The sequence below is a fragment of the Misgurnus anguillicaudatus genome, chromosome 2 (assembly GCF_027580225.2).
Source record: "Misgurnus anguillicaudatus chromosome 2, ASM2758022v2, whole genome shotgun sequence".
In the NCBI taxonomy this organism is placed as follows: Eukaryota; Metazoa; Chordata; class Actinopteri; order Cypriniformes; family Cobitidae; genus Misgurnus; species Misgurnus anguillicaudatus.
Window position 1 is genome coordinate 35494770 of NC_073338.2, and position 26115 is coordinate 35520884.

General features: G+C 36.6%; 1 protein-coding gene across 3 annotated transcripts; it reads left to right on the forward strand.

Moving 5' to 3' along the window:
- The first annotated feature begins 3851 nt into the window (after positions 1-3851).
- On the forward strand, positions 3852-25178 carry sgip1b (SH3GL interacting endocytic adaptor 1b). Of its 3 annotated transcripts, XM_055202935.2 has the most exons (21): positions 3852-4454; positions 5875-5938; positions 6219-6243; positions 6376-6432; positions 6524-6581; positions 8821-8999; positions 12305-12329; positions 12441-12516; positions 12656-12720; positions 13681-13761; positions 14110-14184; positions 14801-15520; positions 15777-15898; positions 16748-16901; positions 17140-17251; positions 18921-19076; positions 20240-20372; positions 20540-20742; positions 20820-20884; positions 22472-22636; positions 23453-25178. In XM_055202935.2, exons 1-21 carry the CDS (start codon positions 4445-4447, stop codon positions 23473-23475), a joined length of 2568 nt encoding a protein of 855 aa, XP_055058910.2. In that variant the 5' UTR covers positions 3852-4444; the 3' UTR covers positions 23476-25178. The 3 variants fall into 3 exon arrangements, with proteins under 3 accessions (XP_055058910.2, XP_055058912.2, XP_055058913.2); XM_055202937.2 differs by lacking the exons at positions 3852-4454; positions 5875-5938; positions 6219-6243; positions 6376-6432; positions 6524-6581 and adding an exon at positions 11581-11621 and having other exon boundaries at positions 8900-8999; XM_055202938.2 differs by lacking the exons at positions 3852-4454; positions 5875-5938; positions 6219-6243; ... (1 more) ...; positions 6524-6581; positions 8821-8999 and adding exons at positions 9104-9115; positions 11581-11621.
- The last annotated feature ends 937 nt before the right edge of the window (positions 25179-26115 follow it).

Consider the following 26115-nt stretch of genomic DNA (forward strand, 5'->3'; position numbering starts at 1 on the left):
AGGTGTTACCAAGTAGTTTTAAAGTGAAGCAGCTTTCACTTTTCGCAGTTTACTAATATACAAGCATGCATCTTTTGTGAAATATTTCACAAAGGAGACAAAAAAGGGGGTCTATCAGAGAGTGCAAAGTAAAGCATGGGACATGCTATTCAGGGCCTGTCTCAAAAAGTGGCCTGTTTACCAAACATGCAGTGACACTTGGGTTAACTTTTTCCATGGTGGTCATGGGAATTTTGGGATTTTTTTGGAAGAACCTCGAAGCAAAGTCAGTTTGACGTCAAAGAATTTGTTGTTTTAAGGAGCAACGCGTGGAAACCCAATATACAGTATGAGGGCCGCTGGAGGCTTTCTTTGGGCTCTCGGGTCCAGAGAAGGAAGTAATCAAGCCACCACATAGCAAAAACAAGTTTTTTCACTTTCCCTTCACAGAAAAGGCCCAACTTCCTTCTAGTTGTATTCGTTGGTCATGCACTTCAGATGAGGGTCGAGCGACAGGTAGCATATCAGATGCTGGTTTCACAGAATTCAATGAAGGAGAACAAAACAACAACAGGCTTGTTGACACAGAAAAAAGCATTAAGTTCCTGATGGCAGATAGTATGCTGATTAAACCTAATAGTTTTATGGTTGTTGTCTTTGATCTTTTAAATATTGCTAACATAAATCTAAGTTCAATGTGCGGACTTTAATGGCAAACGTAATTTATTACATGATTTACAATTCCATTAGCAATTTCTAATCATGCATGCATTTTTCTTAAAAGAACATTGTAAATTATATATATATAGGTTTAGATGTACTGTACAGGTAATGAAAAGTCTTTTACTCGTTTTCCTGTGACAACTCTGCACATTTTTTTACGTTGGTGGAAAAAAGCATACGGGTGTGTGTGGGTAGCGTAGCCTGTGGTAGACGAACTGTAGTAGTTTACAAGTACATCAGTCTCTTTTTCGAGGAAATCTCTTTACAGATCTGCTCTCTTCCCTAGTATGACAAGTAGTAAATAGCAAACTTTCTGCTAAGCTTAAAAATTATATGCTGTCTAACACATTATATATATTTCTAAACTGCTAAACATAATATTTTTTTTTTTCATAAAATAGAAGCCAACTTGTTAAAAGGCTTTTTATATTTTTCTTGTATAGAGTATTTAAGGCAGACTGCATATATGAAACAATATGTTGTATATGCAGTACAGACAACCTAGTCAATGGGGGTTAACTGTTACTGTTCAGCTAGTTTCCATCTGTTGTTGAAGTAGTTCTTAAATAAAGATAAAGATTTTTAACTCCTGTCCCCTTGTTGCTTTGTATGGCACCATGATTAAACCACATTAATATTGTTTATATTGTTTAGTAAAAACAAAGATTTGACTTTTGATACATTTAAGACTTTAATGCAGCTTGTTCTTGTACTTATTATGAGAATGCATGAAATTGCGTTCATGAAATGCATGAAAACAGATTTTGTTTAGCTTAAAAAGCATACACGCGGCTAAACATTACAGAAATGTTATCACTGCATACAGGCAATGTTTGATAACATTTCCAAAGAATTGTTATCTTTAAAAAGTGGCAGCAGATGAAAGCCGATTCATTATTCAAGATTATAAGAATAAAAACACACACACACAAACAAGAAGGGAAAGTTCATCACATGGATCACGTAGACAATAATTACTCCATAAATCAAAACCTTCACACGGGTATAGTGATGATATGTGCCGCTCTTTAAAACTACAGTATAGGCTTACCGAAAATGAGTAGGAATGTTAAAATGAATAAGGAGTCATGCTGAATTGATGGTTATGTGATATTATATCCAATAACAAATGACCCACAAAGACACAATAATTTAATCTGTTGTGTTTTGATAAATAAATTCCCAGTACATTTGTTTTGATAAAGTCAGGGCTCCAGACATTTTGCCACCAAAATTTAAGAGTGTGCAACTGAATTTTACATCCAGTTGCACATGTGCGACCAGTAAATTTGACCCCTTTTTTTGTGGTGTCACATTGAACTTGAAACAGCACATTGTATTTTCTGTATCTATCATTAAAGTATGTATTAGTAATACAGTGAAATCAGTAGAAATGTGAATATTTGGTTAGCATGTTGATTTACGGTGTGTGGCCCTAAATTTTCTAGTTGCGCCCCTAAAATTTTCAGTTGGGGGCCACTGTGCTCCTAGTGAAAAAAGTTAGTCTGGAGCCCTGATTTAAGTGCAGACTATATTAGCATAACATGTGGTATTAAAGACTGAAGATCAATAAAACAGTCCAATGTAGTTGTCCTCTTTATTCTGAATACCCAAAGACACCTTGCTTTTGCTATCTTCCTGCTAAAAAATCTAAACAGAATACGGAAGATCCTGCACATACTGTCCCATACGAAAATTAACCATGGTTTTACTACAGTTAAAATATAAAAAAAACATGGTTTCGTAGTAAAACCATGGTAACCACAAAATTACAATGGTTTTGACAACCACACTGCAAAACTGGCTTTCTTACTTAGTATTTTTGTCTTGTTTTCAGTACAAATATCTAAAAATTCTTAAATTAAGATGCATTTTTTTGTAAGCAAAATGACCTAAGAAAAAAGTTTTTAGACAAAAAATATAAAATTGAGACAAGCAAATAAATCTGCCAATGCAAGAAAAAAAATCTTGAAATAAGTTTACTTTTTTTAAACAATTAAAAAAAATAAATTTTCACCCCATTGGCAGATATTTTTGCTTGTTTTAAGCACACATTCACTTAAGTGTTATATTGTTTGTCTAAAAACTAGACTTATTTTCTTAGTCCATTTCGCGCATCAAGAAAATACATATGAATTTAAGAATTTATAGATATTTGTACTGAAAACAAGACAAAAATAAGTAAGAAAGTCCTTTTTTGCAGTGCATGGTTTTCAAAAACCATAGTTAACCATGTTTAGTGTAGTAAAACGATTGTTTTTTGTTGTCTTTGTTCATCTGTATTTGAATTTGTCCAAAGAAGTTTCTATTTGCATTCTGTAAAAAAAATAAACTGTGATTTATGTGAATATGAATAATCCACACTGAATTCAGGACATTGAATAATGTTCATAATTTAGTTCAATGACTTTTATGTTTACTATTAGCAAGCATAAATAATCAAATTTTTCCCTTACGAAAATTAACCATGGTTACAGTTAAAACCAAAAAACATGGTTACTGTAGTAAAACCATGGCAACCACAAAATAATCATGGTTATGACAACCATGGTTTTCAAAAACCATAGTTTAACCATGGTTAGGGTAGTAAAACCATGGTTTTGCGGATAGTAATCAATTCACACAAAAATATTGTTACTACACTTTAACCACAATAAAACCATGGTTAATTTTTAGTAAGGGTTGACTGTGGAAAAAACACGTTGCCTTGTTCAAAATTACTTCAAACAAAAATTCCAGGTCGAGGTATTTCTCATCAATGTAGTTCACTGAAATGTCCCTGATAAAATGAAATGTTGTGGTGTATGTTATGGTTGTGTTATGTTGTCACAACTGTATCTATTTTCCTTGACATAAAAGTTATTTTGAAGAAAATTCTTGATGGTACCTACCTTCACAGAAACTGACTTTCAAAAATCAAAATACTCTGGGAAATTATGTCTTCAAGTCTGAGAAAATACCCCGGTTTCTACTGTGACTTTTTACTGTTATGACTAACCTTACTTGCTCTGGATTTTATTAACGACGGTGTTTTGTGTAAAACCGCTAGGCGGTGCTCTATAAAATGCATGAACATTTTCTCTCAGGGTTAAGTTGACAAGTTGGAACATTAGAACCTGTTTGCTCTTCCGCGAATGAACGGATCCTACTACGGCGATGGTTTGGGTTATGAAAATTAATTACGTTCCGTGACGTCAACCCAGTAGACCTTCCTGATTGGCCGAAAGGGTGACGTTAGGCGCTGCTGACGTTTAGATAAGTGAGTTCTATTTCAATAAATCGTTACACATGTTTTAATACGTTTTTATAATTACAACGTGACTGCCAATATGAAAATAAAATAAATAAAATAATTCTGATTCGTTGAAATGCTTATGAATATGAATTAGGTTAGAGGCAGATCTGTCGGCTACTAAGCTACGTCAGCATGACCTTATTCATTTTCATGAGCCAAGCCTTCTCCATAGTGCGGTTCGTATTTTCGCGACCCTCCTACACTTTCATTCACCGTTCATCGGTTGTCCTCAGCTCAGCATCTCTTATGTGATGATGGCGTGTGTGGATGCTGCTTGATGCGGCGATGCCCGGGGCCTAACCAACCGGTTACCGGGAAACCAGACAGACGAGGACGCGCGCATTGGGCATTATGCACCTGTCCTCTACCAACCGGTTACCGGATCGCCGCTGTATCTCATGTCACGGTCTTTACTCGGTTGAAACCGAGGAATGAAGTGTTGCAACCATGATGCAAGGTAAAATGCATTTTAGGCCCCATTTCACGCTGTCTGGTAAAATCTATCTAGTGATACAATTGCAAAACATGTAAAAATAATACATAGCGTTATTTACCTGACTATGCATGACGTCCAAATGCAGCGTGTGCTTGTTTTTCTGTTTGTCTAGTGTATTACGTGTAAGTTATCACGTTGTGTAGCCGGTGTGCATCATGAAACTGGATATGTGGATTTTTATTTACAGTGACACAAATATAGCTTAATAGGACATTAAAATTGGGTTGCCTTTAAGGGTTATCCACTGGGAAGGTATAACGTTATGCAGCCCCTGTTTAAATCTACCATCAGGATGTGTGTGATCTGTGTTCCACTGTCTCACCCTTATTTTAGACCAATTAATTTCTGAGATTTATTCAATCTCATTTTATCACACCATTCTTGTTATCATAGTTGTTTCTGCAAATAAGAGAAGTGATTTCATGTCCTCGTGTGTGTTCGTAGTAACTGTTTGACTTTTAGCCAAGGGTTAATAAGAAATATCATCGTTTGCCTAGAGGTCTTCTTGACTTGGGGCGTAATGGGTGAACAACACACACGCACACAAAGTGTTTTACACTGGTACTGAGACCCAGAAGCACTGCCATCATGCCAATATCTCCAGGCTATAAATTGTCATGCTGTAATTGTTAATATTCACCACATTGACATTACTTAGTTTCCTTAAGGTTATAGTTCACCCCAAAATGAAAATTCTGTCATTATTTACTCACCCTCAAGTTATTACAAAGCTGTATCATTTCTTTGTTTTGCTGAACACGAAAGAAGATATTTGTAATTAAACAGGAAACACGACACCATTGAGTTCCATAGTAGGAAAGAAAATATTATGTAAGTCAATGGTGCTCAAAAATTATTGGGTTACAAACATTGCTCAAAATATCTTAATTTGTGTTCAGCAGAACAAAGAAATGTATACATGATGACAGAATTTTTGGGTGAACTATCCCTTTAAGGTGTTTGTTTCTGCAAATCAGTAGACTGATAGATTGAAAACTATAGATTATATAGTGTTTTTCGGTTGACATTCTTTCAATAGCACATGACTTTCTAGGAGATGTTTAATTTGGTTCACTCAGAACGGGGCCTTAAAAATAATTTTTTTTTCGCATTTTGTAGTTGCAGATGTTGAAATAGTTATGTAAAATTAACCTTTTGTTTTTAGAGATGTTTATCTATTTCTCATCCTACAATATATTTAATTTTGAATTGTTTTGATTTATCGAAAGATATATTTATTTAAATTGCTATTATTTATACATCCATTTATTGTGACCTCATGTAATATACGATTTCCTGTCATGTGTCTTACATAAATTCTAGTAAAACTGTATATTATTTGTTTTGTTATTAATTGTTTTTTAAACGTGACTTTAAACAGGATTGAAAAAGCGTACTCGAAAGGCCTTCGGGATACGGAAGAAAGAAAAGGACACTGACTCCACGTAAGTAAAAACAGTCATGAAAATCACCTCTTACGGTCACTTCACATGTCATTCAGGTGTTCAGGTATTCTTGGCCAAGGGTGCATATTAGTACCTCAAAGTTATATACTGGTACCTCAAAGGTACAACATATCTGTACCTTAGTGGGCTAAGATATCCGATGCTAGGATTAACTGTATACCATAGTCTAGGATGACACCCGTACAATATTTGAAACCTATACAAAACTATTATGTTTAAGATTAAATAATCCGAAACATTTCATTTTTTTCTTTTCCAGGGGATCACCAGACAAAGAAAGATCTGTAAGTACAGCAAACCTCTACAAAGCTATGTCTACAACCTTGCTTTAAATATTGTAGTATTGTAATGTTTCATTTTGATAGTTTGTACACTAGTTGATCAAGTTTTTTTATCGTGTTTTTTTTTATCCGCAGAAAAAAGCCAATGGTGCACCCAACGGTTTCTATGGTGAGATCGACTGGGATCGATATGTAAGGAAATTTTTCTTAATGCTGATTGTACCTAATACCTTTATAGTTTATGTGAATGTTATGCTTAATTTATTTGTTTTATCCATAACAGAACTCACCTGATGTGGATGATGAGGGTTATAGTGTTAAACCTGGAGAACAAGGGGGAAATATCCTTTCAATCTTTAAATCTGTCTAAAAAATGTCAGCCCATTTTTTGAAAAACTCAAACTCTCTTTTTCTATGTCATATGATTATTGCTTTTGCTTATGCAAATCCTTGTATCTCTCAAGGGCACACACTGTTTTGCATAAGTACATAATGACTGTAATGACAGAGTCATGAAATGTATTTTGCTGGCTGATCTTGCATACCATCCTGCTACTGTCTTTTGCTTTCTTATGTATGCCTACCTTTATATTAAGCTATTTGATCAGTAGATTTTTGTGTTTTGGAGGAAAATGTCTTTTAGTTTAACTCTTTACAATTATACTTCAGAGTTCTAGGTGGTTGTCAGGGCATGGCTATGCGATTTGCTACGTTTTTGAATATTTTTTGTATGTTGCTAGGGTCTGGATAGTATCAGCCATGCACCGTGGCTAATTGTCTGATGCATACGCCATACTTAACTGAAAACACTTCAAAGTCGTCCCCTGATTGGTTAAATTGCGTGTCCGACTGGAAACAACACAAATTTGTCTGATCGAAGTATGCGAGGTTCACGTCTTTAAAGGTGCAGTGTGTAACATTTAGAAGGATCTCCTGACAGAAATGCAATATAATCTACATAACTCTATTTTCAGTAGTGTATAAAGACCTTACATAATGAACTGTTACGTGTTTATTACCCAAGAATGAGCTATTTTTATCTACATAAACCGTGGGTCCCCTTACATGGAAGTTGCCATTTTGTGCCGCAATGTTTCTACAGTAGCCCTAAACGGACAAACTGCTGTACAGAGCACGTTTTGTCACTACTATATTATCTCACTGCTAGATGCCGTTAAAATCTACACACTGCACCTTTAAAAGATATCCAAGAGTTTTGCTTGAAGCAGTTGGTGGAATATAAAATATATATTTTAACCTGTTTGCCATTGTTGTTATAAACTTTCTTGAAGACATTATAGATGATTGTGAATGATGTGGGTGATTCTCACGAAAACTTGGTTTTAAAAATGTCAAGCATGAAAATGTAAAAATTGCTTAAATTTACTTTTTTTCCCACCAGACATTGAAAAACAAAGTCTGGAGTAAATGGGAACATTAATTTAAAAACTTTTACTTATCAGTTAACACTTTTTGTAACATAATTAAAAAAATTAGTCCTAAAAAATCTCATTACCGCAACAGTCAGAAAACATCAACACTGACATATTTTCAAAATGACATGACAAACCTGAAAGAACATAATTTGGAGATTCTGCACATGCATTTAAAATCAAAGTATTATACTTCTATTAATTCAATTAACATTTAATAAGCATCTGTTGCGGTAATGATAATCAAAATGTCGTGTAAGCATTCTGAAAAGACAATATTTCAAATTAACTGTAAAAAAAATGATCTTACCTGGTAGCCATCTTGAAGTAACTGGTCCATGTGCTTGGTCACTCAAAATCAAACTTTATTAAAATTCTGTATGTGTGCTTAAACTGTTCTCAAAAAGTGTTGCGGAGGATGAGAACATCAGGCATGGACACATCATTTTCCAAATTTTTCTTCATTATTATTATACATGAATATTCAGTAAATATTTTTTCTGTCATCTAAAGTAGTCTAGCAAAACATCCATTTATTTTTTTCTTAATATTTTTGTGTTAATTTGATTAAATTACAACATAACGCATGTTCAAACACAGCCAGACACATTGCGGTAATGAGAATTTCAGCAGAAAATGAGATAAAATTTACAATTATAAATTCTTATGTTGAAATCACACATTGTGCAAGGTAGAACACAGTATTGTGTTAATTCTGATGCTTTTTAATGTTACTATATTACACATTTTAAAGCTAAAATCATTAGTGCCGTGGTGTTTTTAATGGTTTCGTGAGAATCACCCATGTATTTCGCACAATGCGACACTTGATTGGTTGCTTTACATCTCAGTCATATAAACACTTGGGTGGTCCTTGGCTATTCTTGTCTTAAAATAACTGTGGTTTCAACCATGGTTCCCAGACATTCAAAATGAAGACGCGAGACTAGGGTGTGGATGGTTGCTAAAGCATTGATCTCTAAATATTTTTATTGAATATTTTGGGATTTTTATAAAAGCGGATCTCAATTTGGGGTATCAGAAGTGTCTCCACAATACCAGGTGAATATTAGAGGTTTCAAAATCATCTTTACCCTGCTAGTCTACTCTCATTTGTAAAAAAATTATCTTCCTTAATGAGACTCACCACCTCCAACCGTCAAAACATACTGCTCCTCCAGCGAGTCAGAAGGTGAGGAGGAACATGGGAAGAAATTTAAGATCAAGATCAAGCCACTGACGGCAAACAGTGGTAACTGCACAGTGTCCACTATGGATGAGCTGAAGGCCTCTGTTGGGACCCTGGCGATATCTCCTTCTCCTTTGGTAAGACTCTTAAAATGATCAAGCTGTGAGGGGATAATGCGCACAAGAGTTTCAGTGTCAAATGAGTTGATTTCCTTTGCTCTTCTGTTTGTTTCCTCGTACAGAGGAAGAGTCCGGTAAGTGATGTGGTTGTTGTACTCTGTTGTGACCTCTTCACCATTGAATTCATTTGCCATCAATCTCATCAGTCTGTGCTTCTGCAGAAAACATTTAATGCGTGTGTGATATCTTCGCAATAATATAAGGCTTTTGCCTGGTCATAGTGGTGAGCTTAGTGCTGTGTTTGAATAATAGTTGACAAGGACTTTTTTTCAAGGATTTAATTTTTACTGTCAGGCAGTTAATCTTAAATTTTACTGAAATGTACATCTTAAAGAGATAGTTCACCCAAAAATGAAAACTCACCCTCATGTCGTTCCAAACTTGTAAGACCTCCGTTCATCTTCGGAACACAGTTTAAGATGTTTTTTATTTAGTCCGGGAGCTTGTTGACTCGTCATTAAAGATCTATGTACGGTATACTGTCCATGTCCAGAAAGGTAATAAAAACATCATCAAGTAGTCCATGTGACATCAGTGGGTCAGTTAGAATGTGTTGAAGCATCGAAAATACATTTTGGTCCAAAAATAATAAAAATCATGACTTTATTCAGCATTGTCTACTTGTCTGAGTCTGTTATGAAGAGCATGCACAACACTAAAGTCACGTGACTGCAGTGACGCGGCTGACGTGTTATCTGGTGCGCCCCAGCTGTTTTTTTTTTGTGCGCCCGGGCTATGTTTACAGTCTGAGAGAGATGGACACTGTAGTTTGGAAAAAAAAACTTTGTAGAAAAAAAAACTTTGTTCAAACATGTCTGATCGTCATCCGCGTCACTGCAGTCACGTGACTTTTTGGACCGAAATGTATTTTCGATGCTTCAACACCTTTTGACTCACCCACTGATGTCACATGGACTACTTTGATTATGTAGGGCCCTATAAAATCTGTTTTATTTTTTCCCAAATTCCGTTTTATTTTTTCCCAAATTCCGTTTTCTCCGTTTTAATTTTTGCAAATTCCGTTTTATCCGTTTTAATTTTTGGCAATTTTTTTATCCTTTACTGTTATTTTAGTCATACAAAGAGTGTGCCTTTAATGTTAATGATTAAAATGTAAATGATTTGGGGAAAAACTGGATAACACGATTACTTAATGACTGTAAAACATGCATTTACACACACACGTGCGTACAAAATACATGAGGATTTGTGTTCGGACTTCGGACAGATGCGAGGGCGCGTGAACGTGAGAGAAGTGCAGTGAGACAGACGTGGATGAGAGAGTGCATGTATCTTTGCGCTCACCGTGAACAGAATGTTGACAAAACGTACAAAATAACAGTTCTCCGGTCACATAAAAGTCATGTGAGAACTGCTCAGAACTAAATGCTTAGCGTCGAATTTCTTAATTTTTTCGCTGACGAAAGCAGATCGTGGAGAGCCGCTTCCACATGGTTTTATTGTTTTGGAGGGGGTCTGAAATGACGGGAGGGGGTGTGTCCCCCAGACATACGTTCGTCTCCCACACAAAAACATAATTTTATTCAAAATATGTAAAATTCCGCGAAATTCCGCGTTAATACTAGATTCCGTGTTAATCTGCCAATTCCGCGATTCCGTGATCGCGGAAATTATAGTTAAATTATGTTATTATTACCTTTCTGGACATGGACACCGTACATAGATTTTTAATGAAGGGTCAAAAAAAACTAGATGATGAATGGAGGTCTTACGAGTTTGGAACAACATTATTTTCATTTTTGGCTGAAATATCCCTTTAAGTGTTTAAAATTAAAGAAGCTATTGCATTTGTGTAGGTATATTAAACACTTTATTATTTGTACCCGTTTTTATCTTTTAAAATCACACACAATTAAGTGATTGGTCAAGCCTTGTTTTTCATTTTTTTAGCATATTACATTCATTGTAGTTTGTATGTGGGCGGGATAACAGTAGTGTCATCTTGGTGGGTGTCTTTATGTGTGGTGTCAACATGGTTGCATGATTGATGCTGATTGTATCATTAGTGACCAGTGATACTTTTTCCTTTAGATGGTTTTCTATTTACTTACTTAAAGGGGACATATCATGAAAATCTGACTTTTATCATGTTTAAGTGCTATAATTAAGTCCCCAGTGTTTCCCAGTGTCCCCAAAGAACAACCCAGTAACTTAGTTTTGGTAAACCATTCTCTGCAAGCATGTGAAAAAATACTGAAATTTGGCTCCCCCTTTTGATATCAGAAGGGGATAATACTGCCACTTAATCTGCACTATCCAACCACGGCACTGCCATTTAGTGCATTGAGTTCAACTCATTTGCATTTTAAAGGTCACACCCTAAACCATTTTTGCTAACACCTACAAAGTGGCAATTTTAACATGTTATAATAAATTATCTATATAATATTTTGAGCTAGAACTTCACATATGTACTCTGGGGACACTAAAGATTCATTTGACATCTTAAAAAAGTTTAGTGAAATGTCCCCTTTAATCATTTTTAATATGACTGATTTCTGACCTGCTCCCTGACCAGGTTTCTTTCTTCCTTTTTGCTGATCACAGAGGAGAAGTCCAGTAAGTAGAGTTTTTAAGGATTATTGTGCATTTGTCCATACTGGCATGATATTATCTGTGGCAATTAAAAAAAAATTCTGTATATTTATTAGTAGTACATTAATCAGCTATGAATGTGATACAGAAATATCATAAAATTTGTGCATCTTTCAAAATTTTACAATATAGATAAATTATTTATTTTTTGTTTTCATAATAAGTGTATTTTGTGGTTGTTGGTTTAGATGATGTTTTGTTTTTGCATCTACGATGGAACGCGTCTCATTGGAATGATTGTTCACAGTGTGTTACATCTGTGCTGACAGATCAAGGAACGGTTTCCCAGACAGGGTTTAGATAAATCCAATACTAGGCCTTTAGTTATATTAGGGCATTTAAGTAAATTTTATAAACATAACTGGTGTTGAGATGAATGAAACTAATGGAAAACAAAGTCCAAGTGTCAAAAAACTACCCTGCTCTTGACATTAACTGATGATGGATGAGTAATAGCTGTCATAGCAATGCCTGATTACTTATTTTTTATTGGGTACTTGTTTTGTAGTACGGCCTGTGTGAATAAATCTCTTTTATAATGAACATTTTATCAACCAGGTGTATATTGTAAAATAGACAGTTTTAAATCACAACTCAACATTTTGCTATTGTTGTTGGCCATTATCTGTTTTTATTTCTTATTACAGTGCCAGATGAAAAGAAACCTTTCAAGTAAGTGTTCAAACATGATTTTGTTTCCTGAGTGGTGATCATCAATCAATATGAAATGTCAACGTCTAATTATAAATACAGAAATAACTCACCCCTTTTTACATATTGCAGGTGAGGAGATTGCCAGACCAAGACGATCTACTCCAACACCCACGACAACCCCAGGGCCTGGTTCAGACACACCCAGGTTAGTCTGAAACCCTTTATGAATCTGTGGTTCTACACACTTTATTAAATTACCAAATTAAACTTAATTACATGTTCCTATCTGGAGGCTCTTTGTGTGGTTTGATCTTTCTTGTTCTGTTTTTGTTTGACAATGTAAGAGAACACAGCTCAGCGTTCTTCGGACCACCGTTTGAAACTAATTTTGAAGCACACAATTCAGAAGGTAAATCGTCTCTCTTGCTGGCAGGCTTATAAAGACTGAATTAAAATTGTAACAAATCATGACAGTTATTACAGTAATTATCTGCTAGGGCTCGACAGTTTGACTGTAGAAATTTCATTTAAACCGGTAGAGATTTTGTTAAACTATTTTTACCATGGTACTATGGATCACATAATATGTGTGAATAATATAGAGAAATATAATAAACAAGTACATTTTTTCATGTATTTAACAGACACTTTCATCCAAAGCGACTTATAGTACAATGCATTCAAGTCATGCATGGGATCAAACCCATGACCTTGACACTGATGACGCAGTTTTTTACCACGGAAATTGAGCTAAAGTACAGGAATAGAAATACAAGCAGAATGTGTCCCAAGACATGACACATTCTTAGTTCACCCAAAATGTGCTTATTCTGTTCAAAACTTGTATCATTTCCTGTTATCCATGGAACACAGAAGAGACATTAGTTACATTTTATTATTATACGGCTCGTTGGAATGCTTGATTCTGATTGGCCAGCCGCGACATTTGCAGGTTTGTTATTTACAGATAACAACCACTCAAAACTAATAACATGTGGTAACCAGGATGTTGCAAATTATTTTGACAGGTACAGTTTTATATTACACAAAATATAAATATTACTTTTAATAACATATATAACATCATATTTACAAATGATTAAACCAAATTTTGAACAGAAAGTAAACAGGTTTTCCTCAGGGAACGGTCTGAATAGTTTAGTGAATTTATTATTTATGGAAAATAGGATTTACAAAAAAAACATGTAAGCACTAGCATTATAAAAAATGTAATAAAAAACTTTTTGTTACATCTTGCATTGATATGAGCTTTGAAATATTAGTTTTTTTCCAGAAATGGACAGGGGAATGTTTTTCTCATTCATGCTAATAATGTCCTCTTTCTTCCTTTGTTTTGTACCTTCTTTAGTGTTTATGGTTGAGCCAGAGATGTGGTGTCAGTCTAGTCCCATCTCCAGCTGTGTTCTCAGCAGATCCCTCCCTACTGGAGGTACTGGACCACACGCTTTGCTCTTTCAGCTCCTGCATGACAATGTCAGATGTCCATTTTTATATGCATTTCTAATGACAAAGCATCAAAGTTGTCATCAATAAAAGGCAAATATCAAACACTAATTAAAGAGTGCTGTTATGCAGCAGACTACAAAGCAATACATTTAACAGTTTGCTGCAGAGGACAACTAATTATTTGTGACTTTATTAAAAAAATTGCAACTAAGCAATATATACATATTTACATAAACAAAAGTGCTGTACTAGTGTCATGTCCTTTTTCTACTCCTTTGTAATCTTTTTTTACTTGCATAATACATTATTATGTCATCCTCTGTCCTTTAAGCTCCGCCTCCACTTCCTCCAAAGAACATTCCTGTCACACCACCTGGACGTAGTTCCAGCTCTGTTGAATCCTCTGGTACGTTCAGTCAATTTTACTTTTAAATACCTTAGTATATATATCTCAATATACAGTACTGTGCAAAAGTCTTAGGCCACCACCACCAGCTTTGTTGTTTTGGAAGTTTAATGTCCATCCATATTTATTTTTCAATCTATTTTATTAAGATACAGACAGAAAATATAGGAAATATGTACAAAAAATAAAAAAAAATCGTTTTTAGGACTAAATGACTTTTTTAGGCATCGTCTGTGTTTAGTGTGACCTCTCTAAGTTGGCACTAAACACATCTTGAGCATTTTTGAGCAGAATGAAGTAAAAAGACTAATTTCTTTCAAATTAGAAACTATGATTTAATTTAATTTAGGTTTAAGAGATCCTGCAGTTTCCTACTATTGCTCAAGTGGAAGAGGAGTTTACCCTAAATACTTGACACATCAGTTTACATTTTTATACAGTTTTAATACTATATACACATTTCCTGTATTGTCTGGATGTATTCTATTAAAGAGACTGAGAAACAATTGTATATGATCACTATGCAATTGCATAAACAACAAATCTAATTCTGGCATGGTAGTCGGATTTTTTAACATGCCTGTTCCTTCTTTTCAATACATTTCTGTCCATCCAGGTTATTATAGTGTGGTTCCTAGCGTCAGAGGAGACAGATCATCCTCTGTCTATCAGGATGCCCAATTATCAGACCCAGTGGGAGGGGCATCCATGCCTGACCTGGACAATGTTTTTGGTCCTGTCGAGACACCCAAATCTGGCTCAGATATGGTGCAGTGCAGTTGGGTGAGCTTCACTAAGGGCTCTCCTGCCAGACCTCCACCCCCCGATGAGCCAGCTCCTTCTCCTCCACTGTCCTCCTCCCCTGCGGACTCACCACCATCCTCGCCCCCGTCCTCGCCCGTCAACCTGCCGCCTCCCTCCTCATCACCTCCACCCCTTCACCCCATCCCACCTCCAGATTCACCACCCCCCCTCCACCCCATCCCACCACCAGATTCACCTCCACCGCCCCCACCCTCAGAATCTCCTCTGAGCCCCCTACCCCTTCCCTCCTGCTTTCAACTCCCAGAGGCAGAGCTTTGCCACGAGTTTCCCATTACCCCTTCCAGCCCTGGGCTCCCCTTTCTACCACCAGACCACCCACCACACGGATCTTCCCCTCTCGCCCTGAGAGATGATAACAGAAGAACCCCAGAGTTGTCTGGGATGAGAGAGGAGTTTGCTATGTTTGGGACATCTCCTAAAGACATTGCAGCAGGAGGCTTCAGAGGAACACCACCTCCACTGCCTCCTCCAACTTACAGGAGCGTAGTGGGATCCCCAGGGCCCGGCAGCGGTAAGTTCATGGATATAATTTAAGGGGGGTGTAATGCCTATTCACATGAAAATATTAAAGGGTTAGTTCACCCAAAAAGAACAAATCTATGAATAAATGGTTCATTTTCATTTTTACCCTATTGAGGACTTTTTTTTACTACAGTACAGTTAATGGTAACTGTAAAGGTAACCTCAGTGCTGTTTTTGAAATGTGAGAACCACATTCAGGTACTTCAGTAACAGATAAATTACAGCAATAGCTCTTATGCTCTAAGGACGGTCGTCTCCTGCACGTGCTTGCACTCCGCTATCTGCTGGCAGCCCAATCCCACCTCTACCACCAAGACCATCTTCGAGACCTAAACTACCACCTGGAAAACCAAGTCTAGCAGAACTGGTATGAATGCATCAGTGGACTCAACACAGCTATTGATCATTTTAGGGTTTTTAAGGGGGACATATCATGAAAATCTCACTTTTTCCATGTTTCAGTGCTATAATTGGGTCACCCGTGCTTTTATCAACCTAGAAAATGTAAAAAAGAACAACTTAGTTTTGGTAAACTATTCTCTGCAAGCATGTGAAAAAATAGGTAATTGAAATTTGGCTCCCCTGGTGATGTCATAAGGGGATAATACCGCCCCTTAATCTGCACTATCCAACCATGGCACTGCCATTTAGTGCAGAGATCAGCTCATTTGCATGTTAAAGGACACACCTAAAACGCCACATTTTTGTTCACACCTAAAAAGTGGCAATTTAAAACATGTTATAATAAAGTATCTTTATGGTATTTTGAGCTAAAAATTCACATACGTACTCTGGAGACACCAAAGATTTATTTAACATCTTAAAAAAGTATTTTCAAAAAAGTTATTTTCAGTATAACGTTTTAGGCTGAGCTATAGCCTTGTAGGCAGTGCATTATATCCATTGCCCTGTTTCCTCTCATCATCATCATCACATCCTCTTTCTCCATTATAACTTTCTCATTTGTCTTCATTATCCTAATGGATAATGGCAAAAATCCCCAAAAATATAACTTGAATGAAAATGTATATAAAATATAAATCTATAAATATACACCTAATAATATAAATATAAAACCTGTTTTAAACATTTGCTACATTTGTAAGTAAACCCCTGAATCATCTTTGGCTGTATACTGTATATGTTTACTATATGTTCTGAAAACTTTAATCTTTCTCTCAGTGATATGTTAAGATCATGATTTGTTTTTCCACAGGCTCGTCCATTCAGCCCCCCTATTCAATCCTGGAGTCCTCCACCCTTTGCTCCTCTGGCCAGAGCTGAGAGCACCTCCTCCATCTCATCAGTAACATCCCTGAGCGCAGCCTCCACACCAACATTAGGCCGAGAACTCAACCTGTCTTTGTCAGGTGGGTTACAATAAAGATGTCTCAAAAACTGCTTAAATCAGCTATTGCTTATTTGCTAATCACTATTGCAGTTTTTCATACTTGGGATGCTTTTTCTTAACTGTTAATATGGATGCTACATACATGCTTATTTGTTAGTCATTTCTAGTTGGCATTTCTAGGGCATAAGGTCATAATAAGTTCAGTGTCAGACGTTGTGATACCTTTAGGTAAAACTGGATTCACGTCTTCATTTCAGTATGTTCCAGAGGTCCGAGCCCTCTTACAATAGGACCACAGGACACTTTGCCAGTGGCAGCCGCATTTACAGAGACCATCAGCGCTTACTTTAAAGGAGCAGATCCCACCAAGTAAGCAGCTATTACACTAAAATAAGCTCTTATTTGAAGTCAAGGAGATCATCTACTGTTACTGCACTACCTGTGGGGAGCTTATAATATCAACTTCTGTTTATTTTATTGTTTTTATCTTAATAACTATTAAGTTTATTTTAGATAGCACCTTTCCACAAGCTCAAAATCACTTTCTGAGAAAAGATTGGACAGATACATTCATAGACAAAATTTGGTACAAAACAGTACGGTTTTGGAAATACATTTGGTACCAGTTCCTGTTTTTTTCTCTTTATTGTCTGGACAACCTCTTTTTTATAGAGTGCCGCTAGTATGACGGATTTTTGTAAGCTAACCCAGAAGTTATTGGGATGCTGCCCATAAATTTTTCCCATTGACTTTTGGATAATCAAAAAAATAAGCTCTGTGTTTAACAAAAGTTAAAAGCAATTTAAATGCGTATACTAAAAAAATATAAAGAGCTGAATTTTGACTTTAAAATTCATAAAAGTTGTCTTCATCTGTAAAGACTAACTTTTGTTGATTTTTTGCAAAAATCCAAAAGTCAATGGGAAACATGAATGGGCTTTTTTAGTGAGGGAACCATCGTCTTGCTAACTTCCTGGTTAGCCTACAAAAAGACGTCATCCCTGCGACACTATTGGTGCTGGTATGCAAGCTGCTACCTAACGTGTGCAGCCTTAAAGTTTTGATCCATACAGTCAACACCTAGGTCTGTCAACAGCAGTGGCGGTTAGTGACTGCGCATCCGAGGGGGCGCAAATTCAAAACAAGTGTTCGGAGTGTCGTGTGTTGCTTGCGTTTTCAAAATATGTGTTTGTTGCGTCATGTAAACCATGTGTATCACGTGTTTTGTCAAAATATGTGCCTGCTGCACACGCGTCAAAACCGTTTATGATAAAAGAGACGCTCACTTTCACAAAATACATGCAAGACACTCCCTTAACAGTAAACTTTGATTACGCATGAGATTATGTGAGTATCTGGCAAACGCGAGTGTCTCTTTTAACACAAACCCTTTAGACGCGTCTGTAGACCCTACTAAAAAATCCAGCCAAGACCAGCATAAGCTGGTAGCTGGTCCCAGCTGGCTTACGCAGCCTGACAAAGCTGGTCATGCTGGTGGGCCAGCTGGTCTTCCACCCTGACCAGGTAAGTCCAGCTAGACCAGCTTAAAAAGAGACCAAAACACAGCTAGACCAGCTTGCTACACCAGCAAAACCAGCTTCATACACCAGCAAAACCAGCTAAAACCAAGCTGGAGACCAGTTTAAACCAGCTCACCAGCTTATGCTGGTCTTAGCTGGATTTTTCAGTAGGGGAAGGCACTTATTTTGACAAGACACATGATACACATAGGATCCCTCGATGCGCAGAACACGTATTTTGAAATTACGAACCACACACATGACGGGCTACATACATGTTGTGACGAACTTCGAATCGAGCGCCGTCGAAAAAGAAGTCACTGGCTGCCGCTGGTCAACAGTGACGTAGATTTGGGCTTCCTGACAAAATGTACTTGTCCATGATGTTAAAATATAAGGGTATTATTCTCACAATACAGTGCCATTTCTGTTTTGCTTTGTCCCAAAACTAGTATTTTTCAGTAAACATATCAATATCTATTATTGTTATAAAGCACTGTTTTTTTCTCATTGTACAGGTGTTTGGTGAAAATCACTGGAGAAATGGTGCTGTCTTTTCCAGCAGGGATTACCAGACACTTCTCCAGCCATCCCAGTCCACCAGTGCTGACCTTCACCATCAGCCAGTACAATCGACTGGAGCAAGTCCTTCCCAACCCACAGCTCCTGTGCTGGTAAAATAAACACTCGCAGTACTGATACTCAAGCTATGTTTACATGACAACGATGTAGTAAAAAACAGAAGAGTTTTTCTTTGCGTTTATAAAAAAATTTCACGTACACACGACAATTCAGTCAAAAAGATTCATGTTACACAGATCTGCAGACCAATAAAACAGCTGTATTACACGTGCCAGGCCAGTGGATGGCGATGTTACCTTGCAAAGAAACCGTACATGCCTGCGCACATACGCATCTCTCATAAATGCAAATAATCAAGACTGCGAAAGCTTTAAGCAGTTTTGTTGAGATGGGAGATGAGGTCAGTTTATTACTACAAATTAAAATGTTCCTGTTTACGGTTAAAATCATTGTTGTGTAAACTGCCCCCTTAGGGGCCAGTCACACCAAAAGCGTTTATGGCAGTTGCAGGCGCCTTTCTTGAATGATATTCTATGGGCAGGGCGCGTTTGCGCGCTGTTTATGCGCGCCGAGCGCCTTGCGTTTTTTGCCGCCTGCCGCGCACGCGTTTTTGAAAGAGCGCTGAGAGCGGAAAAGCGCCCGACGTCATTCACGGCTTTCCATCGTCCAATCGAATGAGGGGAGAGGCGGGCCTTACGTTGTGGTGAGGGAAGTTTACAGTTGCTTTGAAGAACCGGACTCCACTCGCTCACTCTCTCCTGCGTGTTTGTGTACCTCTCACCCTCAATCAAGGTCAGAGCAAGCGTCCTCTTTAAAAGTGTCTGCTAATATGACAGTTAACAGCAAAAGAGCGCTCACGCTTCAATATTTGATTGACAAGACAGCGGACTCTGTGGTTGCTTAGCGATATGAAAAGCTGCGCCGCACTGCTCTTTTTTTTAAAAAGGCAGTGCGTCACGCCTTGCGTTTGCACGCGTTTAAAGCGCTTTTGGTGTGACTGGCCCCTAAATTTGCTAATTAATTGTTTTTGTTAACAGTAAAGAGATTTTTGGCTATTTTGCCTATACTGTAGCATAATGATTGTGAGTTTTGCATAAGCAAGCACACATTTCTATAAAAAATGTTAAAACAAGATTTAAGCGGCCCTGTTGCACTTACACTTGTACATGTAATATAAATCCATCTTGTTTCAAATAGACTATGAAATATTTAGAAGCTCATTTGAGAAATTGTACTGGAAATGTTTGTCTTGCAGGGACACCACGCCACCTACGGGTGACTCAAAGGAGTTTTGGGTGAACATGACGAGCTTGATGAGTCACTTGAAGAAAGTGGCTGAGCAGAGACCACAGGCCACCTATTACAATGTGGACATGCTCAAGTACCAAGTGAGCTAAACATTAGCAACATAAGAACTACAGCATTGTAGCGCATGCATTTACATTAAAAAACATGTTGTTTGTTTAAAGTCTTTGTGCATGTAGAAGTATTCGAATCATTCCTCAGGTGCATCATGTCTGTAGTAGTGTGTGATATTCGAGATTTGTGCTTAAAGGTGTCAACCCAAGGGATTCAGTCAACACCACTGAACCTGGCAGTCAGTTGGCGTGGTGATGCCAGCTGCACAGACCTCAGGATAGACTATAAATACAATGCAGAGGCCATGCCCGTCCCCACGCCGCTCACAAACATCCACTTCATGGCAGCTGTGGACGGCGGCGTAAACAAACTCCAGGCCATGCTTCCACCTGCCACCTGGTAAAGATCATTGTGCACTAATCATCAAAGATCAATGCGTTTAAGTGTACTAATGTTTCTCTGTGTTGCCTCATAAGGAATCCAGACACACAGAAAATAGCATGGAAAGTCACAGAGCTCTCACAGAAATCTGAAAATGGAGGTATTTGTTCTTATAAAATGATTAAAAAAGCAAATCTTCCAGCAGCTTTTCCGCTTTCTGGCATTCACACAATGTGATATCTTTGGCAGGGTGCCTTGGTAGTAAATTTGATTGCTTGTGGAAATACTATGCAAACTAAATAACCCTAGATGTTCGTTGCAGTCAAATGCCTACAGTACATAAACATTTTATGTAGATTATAGGAATTAAACTACACTTCACATATGATTCTGTTACCGCTTTGAAAACAGGCCAGTTTGAAGCTCTTACATCGGCTGGATAATACTAAGCTCAGCAGTGAATGTCTGTTCGGACTGCAAAATGTGATTTTAAGCTTGTATTCATTCTGCAAGCTTAGCAGTTGAAACATTGCGGTTCACTGCAGAGTGCAAATATCTGCTTTCAATCAAACTGTAGTTGGCTGTAGCTTAAACCAAACTGAACCATTTCAGAATAGAAAATTATTGACTTATTTTGAATATTATTGTTTTGCTCCAATGCCAAAATATAATGGGGACTTCCCTACTGAAAAATCCAGCATAAGCTGGTTTTAGCTGGTTTAAAGGTGCAGTGTGTAATTTTTAAAATAATCTCTTGATAGAAATGCAAAATAATATACAAAACTATATTTTTAGGGGTGTATAAAGACCTTTTTATAATTAACCGTTATGTTTTTATCATCTTGGAATGAGACGTTTTTATCTATATACACTCAGGGTTCCCTTACGTGGAAGTCGCCATTTTGTTCCGCCATGTTTCTACAGAAGCCCTTAACGGACAAACTTTTTTTACTAAGTTGTCTCCGATGATGACATTTCTCTGGTGGTGGCTATCGTATAGGGTGACCATACATGTCATTCCTCCCGGACGTGTCCTGGCCAGGATTTCGGTGCGTCTTCCGCATACATCATAGAGGATTATTGTCATTATTACAGAAAAGCAACCGTTACCTTTTAAGGTAAGAATGAAACTACGATTGTATGTCTTATGTTTTTAACTGAATGGCGTATGCGGTCAACAAATACGACTTCCGGAAGACGCAACGAAATCCTGGCCAGGATGCGTCCGGGAAGAATTGCACGTATGCTCACCCTACTATCGTAGCTTCTCTATGCGTTTCAAAAGCAAAGTTTGGACTGAGCCATTGGTTGCAATTCGCAACCTCACCACTAGATGCCGCTGAAATTTACACAATGCACCTTTAAGGTGGCACTAGCTGGTTTAAGCTGGCCCTCCCAGCCTGGCAAAGCTGGTCATGCTGGTGGGTGAGCTGGTCTTCTAGCCTGACCAGCTAAGTCCGGCTAGACCAGCTTAAAAAGTGACCAAAACACAGCTAGACCAGCTTGCTACACCAGCAAAACCAGCTTGCTTATGCTGATCTAAGCTGGATTTTTCAGTAGGGTTGATTTTGAAATGTGGTTTTATGTTAAATTTTTCTTTTTAGCACTGGTTTAGTCTAGAGGTTAATCAATGTATTTTGGTGATCCGATCACAAACACTAACAGGTTTATTTTGTGAACAAAATTTCTCTAGCATTTTGTGACTGCTCAGTTCTTGTCTGTTTTGTTATTGTGTGTCTCATCTAAGGGGTGGGAGCTTTACTGGCTCGCTTCCAGTTAGCTGATGGTCCCAGTAAACCCTCACAGCTCTCTGTGCAGTTCTCCAGTGAGGGCAGCACTCTGTCCGGCTGTGATTTCCAACTTGTAGGGGCCGGTTACAGACTCTCCCTTGTTAAAAAAAGGTTTTCAGCAGGTCTGTATGTTTAATAAAGTATTGATATTGTTATGTGTTTATGTTTCCCTGACAGGGCTTATCCTAGTCCCAGACTAAATGCATGTTTAAACTGCCTTAATTTAAAAATACCATGTACTGACATATCTTAACATATATCAAATTGTTTTGTTTTAAAATGCACACCAGTATTGCTTTTTTTGTAAGGTTTGTTTGTAAAACTACTTATGTCCTATCTTAAAGGCCTAGTCCTGGATTTAAGGCTGGGTGCATGTTTTTTGAAAAACACTTTGGAAAAGGGAGTCGGGCCGAGTACCAAAACACATGTGTAGCCAATCAGCAGTAAGGGGCGTGTCTACTAACCAACATCATTGCCTGGGTTGCGTATGTGTGGGGCGGGTCTATCAAAAGAAGGTCCAGATTCTATTAGGTAGGGTAGGTGTGTTTGTTTAGGTGATTTCAAACGTCAACATTGGCTTTCAGAGATTGTGCACCCCGCCTTTATCTAAACCCTGTCTGGGAAGCCGCACCTACACTGAAAAAAATGATTCATTGAATTTAATCAATTTTTTTAAGGTAAGTGGTTGCAATCAATTTATTTAAGCTACATTTAAACAAAAGCTTTATATTTTATTTTACTTTTACTAATCTTTTTTGTTTAAATGTAGCTTAAATAAATTGATTGCAACCACTTACCTTAAAAAAATTGATTAAATTCAATGAATCATTTTTTTCAGTGTATATGTTTATTATGTGTTGTTATGTGTATTAAACAAAGTCTGTTTTGTTTATACTATATCTGATATAAAGATGTTTTTCTTTTTTTGTATTGTACAGGTAAATATTTGGCAGACAACTGACCCGAGTGCAGCAATGCCTGCTGGGTAGACTGTGAGTGAGATATAAGGACGCTCTTTTGGCAGTTCAAATACTCTCAAAAATGTTTTTATTAGGGTTCTAGAAGTACAGCACTAAAAATCTCACAAATAATGTCTGGTTTAGAAAACTGCGTGCGTGCGTGTGTGTATGCGTGCGTGTGTGTTTGCAGGTATTTTTGTGTGTATACAAAATGAGTTCAGGACAAATGCAATACATTCAGTTTTTTGCAGGGTTCTCGCAGAAGGCAGTTTCTTCACTAGTTTTTTCACTATTGCACATTCCCTAAAAAAACACTTTGTTTTCCGATGTGGAAACAAATTTTAATGGATCTCTTGCTTAAGTCTTTTGAAATCATACAGAATTCAGACATTCCCAATACGGTAAAGTAGCAGTTTTCTTTGTCCAAGAGTATCTGATTTATTTTACAGATATTAAACACTCACCTCTTAGAAATGATGATGATATGCAGAGACATGCTTCCACAGTTATAGTAGCTTTTGCTCAATATGATTTTAAAACGCCTCTTATCAGTGTTCTTTTAAATTTGATGTTAATGGTGAAGGCATGTTGAAATGCATCTTTGAAATGTATTGTTCATGCAAAAAGTGATGCCTACATATGTTTCCTCTGTGTGTCTTTAAATGAGTGTTTTAACATTCTAGGAAAATATTCCTTAAGTTAAAATGAATTTAAGGAATTAGTTAAGTGAAACTATTTTCCATTTGATTTCCACAATGTGGATTTTCTTTTCCAAAACATTTTCCTGTAGCAATATTTAAAGATAATGTGTAAAAATGTAAAATAGAAATTCTTATACATGTATCCAGGTGGATATAGCGTTTCTATGTATTGTCATAGAACAGTTTTCATCTTTATTTCAGATTTATTGTTAGCATTTCCAATTCATGACAGCACTTTATTAATTTATTTCATGTTATTTATTTTATACTTAGTATTGTGCTTACTTGTTTTATTTATTTTTGATTGTTAAATAAGAGTTTAAAAAAATCTGAATTTTTGACTAAAACAGAAAAACATTTTTTTCACTTTCTGTACATTTTCACTGTGTATTTCGCTGTGTGTTTCAATCATTTGTCAACTACATATTTTGAGAAGTAATGGTTCATCTTTGTTCTCCATTGTTAATTTCTGAGATATAGAGACTTACATTCATATGCTGATTATTGCCTTTGAAAATTTGAGATCCCTTAAACTTTTACTGGAAAGCCTCAAATCTTCCTAGCTGTTAGTTATCATTTGAAATTATACATGACTTTAGATAATCATCAGTTGTGTGGTTTGACTACTCTGGTTATAATGAGGTGTTGCATTATCCCTGCAATTTAGTATGATTTATTGTTTTCAATTGTTTGGAGGCCTTACCCGACTTTAAATTTGGATACTTTAGATACCCGCTGCTGCTTGTTGATAATTCACATCTCTTATCTCTCATTTTATAAAATGTGTTTTTACTTTTAACTCACTGTATGTGGGATATTGTGTTTGTTTGTTAACTTGCATCGTGTTCATTCACCACTCCGAAAATGGAATATGCAAACATTTAATGTATATGGTAACCTGTTCCCAGATTTTAAGAGAATATAGAGACTGAAAATGCTATGTATATTAAAAGTGGGGAAAATGTAATGTCTTAAAAAAATAAAATCAAGAAATAAGTGTTTAACATTTTTTGTTATCTTTTAGGTTCACTGTCACTAGCACAATAAATGCACTTCCTACACTAAAGCTCATGCAAAATCATTCATTACCTGTAATAAAAAATATCAGGTGTTAAAGTTATAGTCTACACTTTAAATATATCTGGATTTTTTATTTAGATTTAATAAGTTACAGAAATCCAGTTCAAATTGCCGTCTCTATTTTGTCTTGCATATATTTCCCACATGGAGGCGCCATTACTTAGCTCTTTAAAGTCTTAAGTAAAGGTTTTTTTTAAGTGTTTTTTTTTATTTAACAATTTTAAGACAACAATGAACAGATAACGGGGGGTAGACGGACATCACAATTTACAAAACATACAATGCAATCAAATATACTTTACAACAGAATTAATTATATTAAAAGGTTTTTGAGCTTTTGAGTTTAAAGGCTTTGTCATATTGTCAAAACTCTAAAATTAGGTTTGGAATGAATGGATCTGGCTTTATGAATATGAAATTTTCCTAGAAGAGAAATCAGAAAAATAGTGTTATCAAGATTAATGTCCTTAGAATAAAGTAAAGGCTTGATTTGAACGTTAAATGTAAAACTAACTGCTGTGTTAGTTAAGTTAAACACAGATTAGCTTTTGGTTAAATTGGACAAATCTTAATATTTAGTCTAAATCTGTTACAGTTATTTTCACGTTTAATTTCTTGTTTATTTTGTTTTGTGTTTACTTAATGTATGCTTACTTAATTTAACTTAGTTGTACTGTTATTGTAAGCAAACATAAGAAAGGTTACCAAGCAACGTAGCATAGACTTAATTGATATTCGGTCAGAATGACAGCAGGCTTGTTCGACTCCATGAGAAGCCGCAAGAAACAACAGAGGACGACGTCAAAGCACCGCGAGAGCAACTCGAGAAATCATGCAGAGGAGCTTGCTTTCAAATCGTTC

Excerpts from the sequence above, each read along its gene's own strand:
- sgip1b (XM_055202935.2), top strand. Across the intron at positions 5,939-6,218 it reads GAAAAGGACACTGACTCCAC|GGGATCACCAGACAAAGAAA; the intron begins GTAAGTAAAAAC and ends TTTCTTTTCCAG. Across the intron at positions 12,517-12,655 it reads CCTGGTTCAGACACACCCAG|AGAACACAGCTCAGCGTTCT; the intron begins GTTAGTCTGAAA and ends TGACAATGTAAG.